The 16,496-nt window shown below is 38.9% G+C and overlaps 1 protein-coding gene across 1 annotated transcript in view; it reads right to left on the bottom strand.

The window, feature by feature from the left end:
* The window catches only part of LOC147176735 (glypican-6-like), an 80,335-nt gene that overhangs the window by 17,320 nt on the left and 46,519 nt on the right, over positions 1–16,496 (bottom strand). Inside the window, exons 4-5 of the mRNA XM_086071991.1 lie at positions 8,017–8,182; positions 773–903 (exon numbers count right to left, since the gene is read on the bottom strand). Coding sequence (XP_085928117.1) covers positions 773–903; positions 8,017–8,182 — 297 coding nt within the window. The remainder of the gene's footprint in view (positions 1–772; positions 904–8,016; positions 8,183–16,496) is intronic.

Raw genomic sequence — 16,496 nt, 5'->3', positions numbered from 1 at the left:
ACTCATCAGCCTTTGTGGCCTCTCTGCCGGCTCGGAATTCTGTGCGTTGTGGAGCTACACGGGCGATTATGACAAGGGCTGTCTTTTGTCTAATATTTATCAATCCTTCATCGTGATTACAATTCTTATATCCTGCGCATCGCACAGAAAAAAGTGATTTTCCGCAGGTCAGTGCCACAGGAACGAAAATACAATGCAAGGTGAATTTTGCGAGCGATCGGAATCTCCGAGCAATCTTTTATGCCAAGCGCGAGCTTTCGGGAAGAGGGCCTCAGGTGCGCATAGACAATGGCTAAAGTTATAAATTGCAGCTGCTGTGATATGGGGAAGAATGGGACGTCTTATTCATACTGACCTGTGTGAATCTAGCCGGGAGATGGGCTTAAATACACCGGAGTGTAAAAGTTGAAATGAAGCTTGCCTTTTGATAAGAGAAGTTTTTTTTTTTTTTTTTTTTTTTTACTTGGAGCTTTGGAATTTTTCCATTCCGAGCAGTAATTTGAAATGGAAGGAGGTTTAAGAATAAATGAGCTTCTTTATTTGCAGGTTAAATAGAAGTCATCTCATTGAACAGTGAATCTTGAAGGCATTTGTGCTGCACATTAAAATAAATGAGCTGATTGGAAATGTGATTTTTAAGTATGAAGTCTGTTCTACCATTCTAGCATTCCAAGGCAAAGTCACGCCGTAATTCACTTACGTCGTGAAAATGAATTGTGACAGAAGCGTCTCGCATTCTAAACAAGTTAAGCAACGAGTTGAAGAAATGTACCTTTGCTGACAGTATCTTGTTGTTGCCCTGCATGGTCACGATGGCCTCCGAAATCTTGAGGTCAATTGGCTCAATGACTGCTTCCATGTGAAAAGGTCCTTGCAGTCTTTCCACCACTAGCAACATGGCATCTGTCACAACATGAAAGAAAACAAAACAAAAACATGTTAAAAAAAAAAAAGTCGATGGACTTTCTGTATGAATGCCGCTTACTCGCCATCAGAAGTGAAGCCACCGGTGGCCATCTTACATTGCCACTCCATAAGCCCGCCTAACTTGAATGCATTGATATCTCTGCAGCGTTTTCACATTCTTTTCTTGCCTCTGTGGTGAAAATGCCACTGTCACCTGCCTGTTCCTTCTTCTCAGATACAAAACAAGTGAAATATTCATCGGTGCGGCAGATACAATAAGAAATCTCCGCTTTTTGCCATTCATTTTTTAATCATGAATTCAATTCAACACAAAAGACAATTACATGATGTGAACAGCACTTGTTAGAAACAATCCATTCTCAATGACAACATTCCGCATTAATGCATTGTGATGTGACTCTCTATCTACGGAAACAAATTATCCACCTGAGTACCACACTTCATTTTAAATAAAACATTTTACTAATACAGACAAAGGAATAATCAACTTTTAATCTTTTTTTTTGCGAGCATATGAAAGCAATAGCTGACATAATGCCATGAATTTTAGAAGAAATTGTAACTTGAGCTTTATCCATGCTTTTATCTCCAGTAGACTTGATTATTGTAACGGTCTTTTGACTGGACTCCCTCAAAAGAGAATCGAACAGTTGCAGCTCGGGTTCTGATCAGAACAAAGAGAACAGGACACGTTACTCTAGACCTAAGGGCTTTACACTGAATCCCAGTCAGGTCCCCAAACCACTGAACGGTTTGTGTCCTGAATACATTAAAGAAAATGCTGAGCACAGTAGGGCTATGAGCTCTACACTCGGGTCTATTAGTGGAGCCCAGAGTTTGACTCAAACATGGTGAAGCAGCATTTCGCTGCGATGCCGCACACAAATACGCTGTGAGCGAAATCAGCGAATAAGTGAAAACAGATCAGAGTGTAAATGTTTTTGCAGGATACAAACTTTTCTTTTTTCCATACCTTTGATTAAGTTATTTTAGTCATTTTAGATGTCTACTTTTGTTTGTTTGCTTGCTTATTGAACCAGCAACAGAAATACTGCAATTAAAATAAAAGGATTTAAAAGAAAAGTTTTTTATCATCATTAAGCACAGTTTACATGTTCAAAAGGGAGTAGGAAGAAGTAAAAAAAAAAAAACTTTTCGAGTCCTACCCCCTTACAAAAAAACACAACAACAAAAAACACAAATTTACACATACACAGCTGCACTTATACATGCATCGATATGCCAACAGTATTGTACATTTAGTTGATAAGCAAACATTTTTACAGATATATAAATCAGCACATACATTTTTAATTACACTCTATTTTCTCCATTTGTACTGACTTATACCCGATTTAAATATTGTTGTTGTACTTTGTTTTTATACATTCTTTTAAACACAACCAGTGATTCACACCTTTTCAGGTTAATTCCAAAATTATTCCACAAATTTACACCTATAATTGTAACACACCTTTGCCTAATATTTGTTCTTGTTTAGAATTTTTTATAGACACTTATACACCTCAAATCATAGTCACTGTCCCTGATTTCAAACAGCTTGTGAATATTTGTATACTTTTTCTTTTATTTTTTTACTTTGAAATGTTTTTATAGGTCTGCTTGTGTGAAGCACAGAGTTGCCGTGTGTATGTAATTTCAATAAATCAATCGCAGAATTACTTCAGTTAAATCTAAAGGTCCGGAGGGCAATTGGTAATGAAGTGGTGCTGTTATGTCGTCAGAAGAGATTAAAACATTTATAAAATCAAGAGAGAGTAGTTTTCTTGTTGTTGATGATTGTAAACATTGGGGTTATGCCAGACTGGGGCAGAGTTACACGGGGCTAGTTGCAGGTTCAAACAAATTGAATGTCGACCAGCTCAGCAGTTGAGACACAATCTTTCAGCAATTTGTGAGGTTACTCTATTCTTAAGAAACCGATTGATATGACACAACTTAGATTGATTGTGAAGTGATGCTTTTGAAATGGCTTTACTTTGAAAAGAGGGATGAGAGCTACGATGGACTCCTTTTTTAGTGGCTACATCTTTGAAGAGCACTCTTCTTTGTTTACACTGCAATCTAAAATCGAACGTGACGCTTGGTTTGATTTCCATCAGGAGTTGGCCGGAGGTCAGTGCAGGGGACCAAACTCAGTCCAATGCAGTTTTCAGCCGTCCATGTTATGCACTTGCCGCTCGAACTGCGTGGGAGAAAAGCCTCAGGAGAATTCAAAGAGAGCTGCGACCATATTGGAGACAATTCTTTGAATCATTCGATAAAGACCCAATGACCTCATTCCTGCCTGTGATTGACTTGTGGCCAGTCTAGGGGGAGCCTCTCGCCTAAAATCCTCGGATTAGACTCATATGTGACCCTAATGAAGACAAGCCGCATAAAAAAAAAAAGATGGGTGTGAAGCTCAGTTGCGTGAAAATGATTATGAGCATTTGCTATTACTTTTATTAACTCATTTACTGCCATTGACGGCTATAGACGTCAAAATTCATTTGAACTATTTCTATTAATTTTCCACTTTTAACAAAACATTTTTTATATAGTACGTTTAGAACAGACATTCAATTTGTGATTAATCGTGAGTTAATTAGTGAAGTTATGTGATTAATTACAATTGAAAATTTTAAAGAGTGTGTTTGTGATGAAGAAGATGATTCTCAGTTCATTTGGTAATTTTACCGATTTGACATGTCATCATCATTGCTCTCTTTTTAAAATTTTTAATTTATTTATTAATTTTTATTTTGTATGTGGGTGTGCATGTGCGTGTGTGCGTGCGTGTGAGTGTCTAATCATTAGTTCACCTAAAACCTATTAAAAAATCCCATACCGTTCACCTAAACCGAACACTTCAGAATCCAGCCAGTCGTGAGGCCGTCAGGAGACCCGAGGAAGGATCAAAGAAAGAAGAAGATGATGATTCTGATGGCCTATATTAGTAATGACTTTCTTCTGTTCTCACTCCCATTTACAGTTGTGACCATTAATAATGATGGAACAATACTAATAACAATTGAATAACACCATGTGACCATATATGAATTTTGTAGATACGCTGATGCAGTTAAGCAGAGTGTGAGCCTCCTTTGCCAAACATAATTTAAAGTAAAGCCCCATCAAGTGTGTCTGTCCTCAAAATTTCACAGCTACCCGAGAGCCCTAGTTAGGAAAGGGAGAGAAAAAAACAAAAACAATATTGGCTTTCGTTCTCAGGGTCTAGGGAGTTGTGGGGAGGTAAGGTTACATTTGGAAGCAAGCCATGCAATTAAAAAGAAATGAGCAAATGAAATCAATGAGGATTGTTTACACTGTGGTGTCACTAATCAGAGGGCAACACATTCCTATATCCTAATTATGAAAAATAATGCGCCAGAGGCAAAAAGCAAGATGACAAAGCAATTGTCCTATATCCCCCCCCCCCCCCCCCCACAACTTCTTATTCTAACACACGTTAAGATCATTACAATCATTACAGTAGACTATTTTTTCGCTGGGAGTTCTGGAACGTACAGTATTACTTGTAATAGAAAAGCGTTACGCATATACCAATACAAAATATGCATGCGAGATGCAGGTAATCATTTTGTACTCTTGGGGTCGCCATCCTCTCATTCTACACTTAATTCATTCACTCCCAGCCATTTTCACTGAAGCAACCCCCTTCGCTCCCGGCTGTTTTACTGGATTTTGACTGATTTTGCATGGCCCACAGAATATTGTGTTCTATTGCTATAAAAACATGGAACCTAACAAAAGAAAGAATTGAGAATTCTTTCATCGGGAAAAAAAGTATATTTCTATCTGTTCCCGTTTTGCAGCAATTATCATTTAGATTTAGTTAGCTTTGCATGCATTAGTAGTCGTGCAGTTGAGTAAGATGGTTCTGCTGTGTTGTAGACAACTTCTTGGCATGTTGTTTATTATAGAAAAATGTGACCAAAAATTATCACAAAATCTCAGGATTATTGTAGAAAAATGTGACTAAAAAACGATCACAAAATCCCAGGATTATTGTAGAAAAATGTGACCAAAAAATTATCACAAAATCCCAGGATTATTGTAGAAAAATGTGACTAAAAAACGATCACAAAATCCCAGGATTATTGTAGAAAAATGTGACCAACAAATTATCACAAAATCCCAGGATTATTGTAGAAAAATGTGACTAAAAAACGATCACAAAATCCCAGGATTATTGTAGAAAAATGTGACTAAAAAACGATCACAAAATCCCAGGATTATTGTAGTAAAATGTGACCAAAATTATCACAAAATCACACCATTACTGTAGAAAATTTTGACAAAAAATGAGCACAAAATCCCATGATACGTGAAAAATCTGCAATATAAAATTACAACTACCATTTTAAAAGATGCGATACTACTCTTGCAGCGATCTGTGCGGGGGGCGGGGCTGGCCAGCTGCTGCTTGTGAGGGCAGCCATGAGCTCGCTGCTGTGCGCACTTGAGCGGGTGTTGGCAATTGCTTCAATCAGCAGCACGACCTCGTGCACCGTTTTTGGACTGTTGAAAAAAAAAAACACCACACCCAAAAATGAACCACCCAGACAAACTAGATAGCAAAAACTCAACCCTGACCAATATCTCGTATTAAAAGTTTTGTGAGAAAAAGTCAAATTCTAAAGGAGTGCATTTTTTTCCTTCTGTACTAGGCTATGTGGTGCAATTGTACAATTATAGTATTCCACTCATGTAACCTCAACAATGCAATTTCAACTGCAATTAAATCCCTACCAATCTCTTAAAAGAAAAAAAAGTAACTGAAATCCAGTTTCCGAGTTCTTCCTCTTTTCAAGTGCGAGGAAATTACACAGACACGAAACAGCACTTGATAAGCATCTTTCGACAAAGGCGGTTTTTGTCTGTCAGAAAAAGAAGCGATTCTGATGCAGCGAGGGCCGGAAAAAGCAGCAGCATGCCTCTTCTGGCTGACAAGACAAATGATGATGATGCGTCCGTCATGATGCAGAGCTGGCTATATTTGTCACAATGGCAGTTGACGGATGGTCTGGTATCACACACCGGACACACGTGCACGCATGCCAGCACGCATGAGCACGCACGGCACACTTACAAGCAAGTCAATTCCAGCTGACTTCAGAGGTTCGTACACACCGTTTGCTTAGAATCCAAGATGACAATGACAATTTTAGATGACTGTTTGCGCTTGTAATTATATATACTTCGATGAATTTAAAAGTAATTGTTTTAGTATCCATATTTATTTATAAAATGTATGGGAAAGGATTATCTACACTAATTGTGTGTATTTTTAGTTACAAACAAGTGGATGACTGGTTCAGAAAAAAAACATGTTTCTGATTACATTAGAAGGAAAGAATGACAGTGGTGCGTTTCATGATTTTTTATTTATTTTTTAATCAAAATACTGTAAACAGCTTGGAAAACAAAACAAAACAACCACCTTGCCTTCCTTTTCTTGGTCCTCTGTGATAATCACATTACAGCATGAACAAAGTCCACATAAATGTCATTAAGTGCTTGTGAAGAAAAAAATGTGATGATTTAAAAGAATCGTGATCCAGACATGATGATTTATGTGCTACATGTGATACATTTAGAAGTGGATTTGGGAAGACAGATCAATACTTTTTGCGAGTTGTTGAGTTAGCTCATGAAACTTTTTGGGCAATAGAGAATGCATTCAAAAAGATGTAGAAGGCATCCAAAATTACCTTCGATCATCCATTCAGAAAGATGCTGAACTTTGAACTTAAAAAAAAAAAATAATAATAATAATTTAAAAAAAAAAAATATATATATATATATAACTTTTAGAGTGTTTTACAGCAGTTTAAATTATTATTATGCGGGGAAACATACACTGCTTGGGCAAATGTAAGCGTCTGTGGGAAGAGTCACAAGAAGACAGACATGCTGAAAATTGCAGCCCTATTAGTCATTTTGTGATGGAACCACTCGCTCTATAAAATATGAAATGATTAATGGAGCAAAACAGAATGTAACACATTTAACACGGTGAGTGCCGTCATTTGAATCTGGTGGGTCATTGCCCTTCTCGTTCTTGTGCAAAAATGAAGAGGAAAAGTCAAACTAGACAACAAGGGGGGGGTGAACTGCATCCCAATAAAACTAGGGTGCAATAAAATCAATAAATTTTCACAAACATCTCAAGGGTTCCCTTCCTCTAACCAGATTTAAAATTCTGTTACAACAGCAGCTTTTCCCATTACTGTCAGGAACAATGTCCCTCTGCGGCGATGGATTTGCCTCTTCACAAGTGAACAAGACACTAACTTTTTAACAGATGTCATAAAGCAGAGAGACATTTCATTCAGTACACAGGGGCCCGTGTTGATCTGAGGCTTCAGACGCGCCACCCGAGAGAACACGTGCTACGCAGTCTGGAGGGCTTTTTGGAATACAGACCTGTCACAAATCGGCAAGTGGCTCAGAAGCACACTTTCGCTTCGCATACGGTCGTCAGGCATGTCTCGGGCTAGAATTCACCTCATTTAAAGAATAGAACAGCGAGCGTGACGGTGGTGTACATGACAACAAATAAAGCCCTTGAACTGAAAAAATATATATAAATACAGAGGGAACATTCAATGTGACTCCTTTGTATGCATTTAACAGTGAGTCTTTCGGCAAGCAGCTACTTACAGCCTAACTGCAGCGCTCTATTACTCAGCAAGCTCTGCTGGAAACTCGACAGAAAATATGTTTGCCTAGGATCTGCTCTCCCTTTATCAATCCCAAACAGCAGGGACCACAGCCAGCTTTAAGCACTCAGCCCGGGTTCCTTGCAATAGAAAAATCCATTGCGCAGCTGCACACAAAAAAAACAACAACAAAAAAAAAAACGAGGGAATGGCTGAACCAATACGATCTCGGTTTTGTCTCAGAGCAGAACCAAATGGAGTATATCCAATTGAATTCCCACAGAGGCTATTCCCAAACCGAGCCATGAAAAAGTAACATTGCCTATACTTGAAAGTACACGCCACGCATACGCGCAAGAGATAACAGATGCACAGACACCAGATTTAATGATTTACTTACCAGTGAAAGTGTTCCATTCGAGATCGAGGTCAGCCTGGTTTGCGAGACAGCCTCGCATGACGTTTTGACAGTAGTTTTGGCAGGGCTTGAGTCCAGGCATGCTTCGACAATATGGACAGTACAACATCCTGGTCAAGGCTCTGACACACGCCGGAGCAACATTCACCTGAAGGGCAGCCGGATATGTGGAAGGAAGAGATACATATTATGAAACAGAAGGCTTTTCTGCGAAGAATCAATGCTAAGGAATACAATTTCAAACAAAACAAACAATTTAGAATCTTTTGGATCATCAGAGGTAGCCCCGCAGCATTCAGAGAAAACCACAAAAGCATGAGTAGAATGGCTAAATTCCACACAGCAAAGCCTGAGCTGAAATTCGAACCCAAAGACGTGCCAACCAATATTCCACTTGCGCTGCCCTCCGGACATTTGATCATTTGAACCAATTTAAGCACAATCAATGCTGGTGCATAAACCTTCCTTTGGATGGCGGTTTCATACTTTCGCGAAGCACTGCACATATGTCACATGTCCCGAGTGTGGACATGTAAAAATGCGCTAAATAAAACAGCGTGGCAACATGAGCTTTTCAACACTGTCCATCCTGATCTTTTGTGAAGGCTGTGCCTTTTGTTATTGGGCCATGCTACTCAGTTGCTTGAGTGAAAGTGACAGCATTCTCACATATGCTTCCCTTCAGAGGTGGGGATGCAGAACGAGGAGTACATCTGATAATTGGCCTGTCAGCCTCTGTATTCATGCTTGACTCTAGATTGTGTCCAGCATGTACTCGGGAGACTGCTGTGCGCCTCCGCGTTAGACTGGTAACACATCAGACAGCAGCAGTCATACGATGGAGACCACTGGCTGCATTCTAAGCCCTTGACTTCACACATCATTATTTTAAGAGATTGTTTCACCACTGAAGTGCTAGAAAAAAAAAAAAAGAAAAAAAAAAGCTTGAAATTCTTCTACTCAGTTGCGAATGTGTATATTTTGTGATCATAATTGATAATGAGGTGTTTATGGACAGGTTCGAAATAACAGCCATATGATAAAGAAGGAAATATGAAACATCCATCCATCCGTCAGTAAATGAAAAATAAAATAAAGCAGCTAGCTATTATAGCTAACTATCCATATATATATATATAGCTAACTAGCTATTGTATCTAGCTATCTATCAATACCTAGCTAGCTATTGTATCTTCGTCACAAGACAAAATGGCGGTCAACTCAGTGAAGGGAAGCTTTCCGCTCATTGAAAAGCATTGGACTTTGGATCATTGTAATTTCATTTGTGAGGATTATTTTGATTTCAAAATGCGATGAAATGTTTGACTGCTGTGCCTGTGTTTGTATGCTAGTCACAGGTAAAAGCAAAACGGTACACCATTTGTTTTCACCGTATAAAGGAAGCATTTTGTATTGCATTGGGGAAACACCGGAAATGTCAGGATGTTTGGAATTGTCCATCTGTCCGTCCGTCCGTCCATCTATCTATCTGTCCATTCATCTGTCCGTCTATCCATCCATCTGTCCATCCATCCATCCATCCGTCCATTAATCTGTCCGTCCGTCCATCCATCCATCATTATTGGAAACATGAATAGAATCTATTGTACACAAACCCAGTGATGTGAATACAACTAAAGATGAAAGTGACAAAAAAAAAATGGTAGAATGTGCACTTTAATAATAGTATTTGTGACATCTGAGTCTCTGTCTAACTTTCATCTCGTCTGTTGTTATCGCTGCGGTTTGTCTTTGATTTGGTCCAGTAAATATGTGTGCTATTGTGTGGGAAAACAACGGCAACCAGTGTGACATCGACTCTATTAGTGCACTTGCTGCCACTATTTGGCAGCTGGCAGCAAGGATCCAATTCAACATATTTGACATTTGCAATCTGCCACTGATATCACGCAATGTCTTGTAAGAAGCCATTACAACTCGGCTGCTCGTTGCCATTTTCCACTGGTTATGTCATCTGCTTGTGTTACAGTAAATTGTTTATATCACCCAAGGAGTATCGTTAACAGGGTGACATTTCTAGAAAACAAGGGACATTTAACAGCGAACACGCTTGCAAAATATCATGCTTGGCTTAGACACTGGCATTTCCCATTTGGATGTGAGACATTAAAGCAGTTGCATCTAATAAATCCCAAAGCAGCCTTCATCATGAAGACATTTTTTTTTTGCCAATTATTTATAATTCTATGTCGAGTCAAATGCAAATATTTACCAGACATGAAATAATATTTTGTACAGCTTGTAATGACGGTTTCCGTTTTTAATTAGCAGAAGGTTTGAATCTTACCTTTGAGAGGGAAAAAAAACAAAAAAACTGATTTAATGCACAGAGAAATATATTTTAAAAAAAGTTTTGTAAACCCTGCTCAAGTGTGTGATGAGTTAAATGCAGAGGACAAATGTTTTTGTTTTTTTTAATCTTTTTTGTTTACACGACAACACTCTTTCCCAAAAAGCATTTGAGTGTGTTATTTAATGATTTGGATTGGATTGCTTTTAAGAATTAAGTCAAATAGGAAGTTTATGTCTGGGAAAAGCAAACAATGATATTCACCAGGGTGCACAAATCCTAAAACAATGAATAAAACAATCTATTTTTTCAATGAGTCAAAGGTCCATTTATTGAGGTCGGTCAGGCCATATGGGACAATATTGTAATATTCAAAACAGAATTACTTTTTCATTAAAAACAACAACGAAAACGAGTGGTAGTATAATCATAATCTGGTACACACGCGCACATGCTACTGAATGAGTTGCGTGCTCTGCCCTGAGCCAGACTGACACAATGAATGCACTGCGTATGCACAAGCCAGGTGATATTAGTCCACTCGAATAACAACTTAACACAAAAAGTAATAAATACTTAAAGCATCTAAAGAGATGAACATATTTACCCTCACGATGAATGACTTTGTGCCCATTTCAGAAGGCTGTCTGTGTATATTCAGCATAGGGACAAGGCTCCGTTTACATGTGCTGACCCCAACCAACACAAAGTGAGTATGGAAAAAAAAAAAATTTCAAAGAGAGCGTTCCTGCCTCATGGTAAGCGGCCACCTCGTGCGTGCAAGCCTCACATACACAATGAATGGGCTGGCGGTCTGCATGTCTGAGCTGTATGAAGTCAAGTTTGGTATTGCAACGAGAATGCCAAATCTCAATTCATGTTAGAAAGTGCCTTAACGGTTAGGCAGCCGGCGAGTCGGATGGCCACCTATTGCGTAATGCTGGTGTCCCGTACGGCATTTCTGGGGGGGCCGCTATGCCCCAAACAGGAAAATGCTTGTTGAAATCATTTTGAATTGGCATTTTGACATTTAGTTCATTAGCTTCTTCAAGGATTTTGCAAATAAATGTTGGCATGAGAAGTTAGCTATCGATATCAAGTATTTTTTTTATATTTCATCTGTACTCTCATGTTTTAGAACAATTTCCCAGCTGTAAACATGTTTAAGAGGCACTTGAATTTGTTAACATGTAAAGTTGTTTGCCATTGATTTTCCCGTGCCTTCCAGTTTGCTGCGTGCTCTGGATGAAGGGTAATCTGATAATCTTGTTACCGCATCTTTACAGTTGAGTGACTGGAATATTTCATGGCGGGTTGAGGGCAGGACTGCGGCGGAAGACGTCTCAGATCCAGTGTAAGATTAACACACACTAATCTATTTATCTGATATATAAGCGCTATGATAGCGCCACATGGTGTGCGCGTGGGAACTTTATGCGCAGGAGACTATAATGACACCTTTTGCTTTGAAGGAGCAGTACGAGCTGTTCACCTGTCAAACGATTGAGCTACCATGAATTTATCCTTTATTAAGGATTAAACATGTCTAATTTAAATGCCGTCATCTTGAACACTGCCTTCTATAATAAAGTCATGAGCTCATTCGCCCACCCGATAACACGCTGCATATAAAAAGTCATACCACATTATCAAGAGCAGATTGATAAGAGACAGCTTGCAAAAGACACTCACGGAAATATCACCTTGCCTGTCCAACTGGGTGTTGTCATGCACATACGGCGTGAACTCCCTCCAGGGGGGAGTGCAGCTGAAATGTGAGAAATGACAATATCTTTCCAAGGTGCCAAGGCCAATCAAGGAGAACACTGGTGGGACAGTGAGAGCGATGCCAAGAATTTGTCTCAGTCGTTCTGTCACAATTTTTTGTCATTGAGCACATTGCTTTCACAGTGATTGGACACGGGTGTGGGACTGCGTTGCTGACCCGGTGCCCCCACTCAATTACACAGCCATTAGTGTTGATAGCAGTAAGACTGATCTGTCATTGTGCAAAACAGACTGTCACTTGTTCTGAAGACAAACATGGCTAACAAAACAAAACAAAACCGGAGAAAAAAAAAATCTGTCATTTCTAGAAATACTAGATATTGCACCCAAAAAAAAAAGACAAAAAAGAACTGTGAACTGATGTTAGAGTAATTCCTTACAAGAATCTTGTATATGCTCACAGAAGGTTAAAGTAAATCCTAAAATCCCACATCAAACGCTCGCCTTCTGCAGCACTGACAAGGGATCTGATGTCTCATCATGCTGTCAGATTTCCACACAGCAAGAAAATAAAAGGGACTGGAATGAGGTGTAGATGCTCGTGGGGAAATAGCGCCAAGATGCACTGTGATAAGAAATAAATAAATAAATAAAACTGTTGAATAAGATGATTTTATCATGACAGTATAGTATATTGTAAAAACACATTTATTTTACACAGACCAACTAGTGTGTCTATAACAATTTATGTAAAATGTATTATTATGTAAGGGCTGGGCAAAATTCTGAATTGAATTGAGAATGACCCCTAAATTCCGATTCAACTCTTGAATTTAAATTGAAGTGAACAGGAAGCAGAATTGCAAGTTGAGCTTCAATTGCAGGAAGTAGAATTGAAATTCCATGAAATTCATGATGCAAAATGTAAGTGTATAGAACAATGAAGCCTTACAGCATAAGCCTATTTACATGAATTTCATACAAATATTATATGGACTTTATACACGATACTTAATTATAGTAAATAGTCAAATGTATTACTTTAAAATTCCGTGTACAATAACCCCCGCCCCTCCCCCCGCCATAGTATAATACGATCGTTTGATTTGCATCGTTTATTATACTGGCCAACATTTGTTTTCCCGAGTGCATGGACATTTTAATGATCTGAGTAATTCTGGGCTGCTGAGTCCGAAAATAAAGTATTTTTTTTTTTTATTGGCTCTAGATATTTGATAGGATATTTTTGACAATTAATTCATTTGGGGATATCAAAAACACTTTTTTTTTTTTATAGTACGGTTGGACAATTTTGTGTCATTTTATACGGAAAATAAGTTTCTTATTGGCGGGATTTTTACAGTAATTGTTTTTGATGAACATTTAAAGCCTACTCGAAAACCCCCCCAACAGATCATTAAAACTGAAAACTATTAAAGTGTTTGAGGGGGCTCCTATTGCGGATGACAAGTGACATGTGGCGATGACTATTCCTCGACCGGGGGGCGGGGCCAGTGCGACGGGCCTGATGTAAATGTCCCAGCCATCCGAAATTCCCAATGGCCTGCCTGCCCCAAACTAATCGAGCGATAGGTGCCCACCGATGTTATTCATGCATCACTTGCTTTTTTTCCAACTTGAGACTCCCTGTACTCCTCATCTTCAGTGTAGAATGATGCCAAGAAGATTCAAGAGAGTCTGCTGTGAATCAATGCGTGTGTCTGCCTGTCTTGTCAGAATAATAATAACCTGGGCAGATGTGACTCTATGAAAAAGCACAAAGGTCCCCCCCTTGTGACCTGCATGAGTCAGCGCAATTGTCTCTTTGGTACACTATGGGATGGCCTCGCTGATTTAACCTGACATGAACCGTGTTATGCGGCATGTCTGGAGCAAGCAGTTGGGACTGTTTCTTTAATTGACAGAGACAAGCGCAAACATGTTAAAAGCCAGCTTCGTGCTAGTGCCACTGCACCAAGAGCTATTTACCATCTCTTGTGGTTACATGACATGCATAGACAATATTGTTGTCCCTCCGCATCAGATATAAAGGCGCATTTTCTGTCCACCTGAGGGAAAGGCTAGCATCCTATCCTGAATGTCAGAAGAAAAAAAACAGACCTCATTTGTTCGCAAGGAGATCCCGAGACAAATGCGTAACAAGCTCTAAAAGGATGTGGTGGAATTCTGCTTGAAATGTCATGAGGCCATCATCGTGCGATCTGGTGGCTTAATGAAACAAAAAAATTGAGTAAAAAGAGGGATTTTTTTTTTTTATCAAACCAACTTTCTGGGTTGCTCAATACATAATAGCAGTGAGTCTGTATCATTCAGAAATAAAACACAATTGTGCAAGCACATCCTTTAGTCCATTTCGTTACTGTCCTTTCATGTCTTTGTATTTCAGGCACATGCTGTTGATCATTCTTCCAACATTCTGCAGTTCATCACAGATCAAAATCTTTTAATTAAAAAAGGCATCTTTGCTGCAGAACATTTCCCAATGATGTGCCAAACCTTCTTTGAGCCAGTTGCCATCTGCCATTGCAGCGCTGCGGCCGAGACCTCATCCCAGGCAAGCTGTGAGCGCGCTGAGCCAGCGAGAGAGGACCAGACAGACGCTGAGCAAGAGGGTGAGAGACGAGAGTGTGCCGTGCTTCCGTGGGACGACGGCTTTATTTGAAGAAATATTCAGCTTTGGAAATAGAATTTACGCTATTTAACACTTTAAAAGACTCTACAGGTTTCTCACATGTCATGTTTGAATGGCAGGAGCGAAACTACGGGTACTTGAAAGTTAAGTGGAGGCAGAAAAAGTAGACAGTGTGTCAGCAAATAAGTCAATGATTGTTTCCTGTGTGCGAGAACTGTTAACTGCCCTGGTTAAGAATCGATATAGATTTAGGAAAAAATAAATTTTAGTTAAAAAATAAAAATAAATACTGCTACTAGGGTAAACCAAGTCTGCTTCATACAAATAGACAATCAACCATATATATATATATATATATATATATATATATATACACACATTCAAACCTAAGTACAATTTAGAGTTAGTTGCACAGTAAGAGCATGCAAAATCCACACAGTAGCCAGAGTTCGGACCCCCAACCTCAGAACTGTAAGACGGCTGTGCAAACCACACTTTCATTATTTTATCATCTCAATTAAATAATTAAATCAACATAACGCCATCAAATGGGTAATAATTTAATAACGTGCTTTTTGTTAATGTCGTGTGATTACCCTGTCTTATTTTCTTTGGAAAACTTTGGAAAATGGTTCACGGTACATAAAAAAAAAAAAAAAGACCCAAGATCAGGAGCTGGTACAACATAAAAGAGAAACTACCAAACACTGTAAAAGCTTCACATAATAATTGATATTTATGTGCCCACCTTCTACTGACTGAATACCACCAACAGTTTGTAAAATGTTATGTTGACAGATGGACTACCACGTAAGAAAATTCACATTTACCACATAATAAATAGTTCTACCTCTTGCTTTTCAGCAAAGACAATAAAATGACAGCACTTTAAGATGTATGTTGCGTGTGAAGATTAGAAAGTGTCTTTGAGTTTACTGCCAGTTCGGGTAGTAATAAGATCAGCATACACCACCAGGAAAAGAAAAAAAAAATCCCTCTGTACAAAATACCCTACTTCTTTCCATCATCATGACTAAATATGCAGCATGCATGAGGCTGGTTCCCAGGCTCATGCAGTGTTAGTGATAAGTGCTCTAAATACCCAAACTTTAAACCGTTCAAAAGGTCCAAATCCTCACAATCTTCTCTGAGCGGGTCTTAATGTGACCGGACTGTGTTTTAAGTACCCCCAGGATAAAACTCTTAATGGTCATCATAAACTGTAATCCAGAGAGATTCTGCTCTTAATCCAGACATGGAGTCCATGACAGTGTTCAGTTGGTGCCCGGCGCAATCCCATTTTATGGAGTGATATCTCTCCTGTTCCGACTTCCTTGCAAAAGCAGTAATTATGTATGCTTGCTCATTGTTCTCATATCACCTCGTGCAAATGAAACACGGAAAATTGAACAGACGGATGGTTGAAAGCTTTTCTGGAATGTTAATGACACTTTTTTGTAGCTTGAAAAGCTCCAGTTCAGTAAACTCAGGCCGCACAGTAGGCTCCATTCAATACGCCAAACTGCAATGACTAGTATGTGAGCGCATTGCAAACATTTTATACATTTTAACAGCTGTTAAATCAAGTTTTTGGGGGGATAACTACATTGCCACAACACCAGGACCAAGCAAAGCTTGGATAATAATGAGTGCATTGTGTGTCAACCACGATAACAAAGTCACCAGTCACTATAGACTGACCGGCAATTAAATTTGTAATTAATAGTTCCTGGTGAGAATTTATTGTATATTTAAGACACTAAATAATCA

This window comes from Leptonotus elevatus, chromosome 3 (genome assembly GCF_054856555.1).
Source record: "Leptonotus elevatus isolate MCC_2025b chromosome 3, RoL_Lele_1.0, whole genome shotgun sequence".
NCBI classification, from domain to species: Eukaryota; Metazoa; Chordata; class Actinopteri; order Syngnathiformes; family Syngnathidae; genus Leptonotus; species Leptonotus elevatus.
Note: the sequence above shows the minus strand (reverse complement) of the source record. Positions and strands in the feature narration are given on the sequence as shown.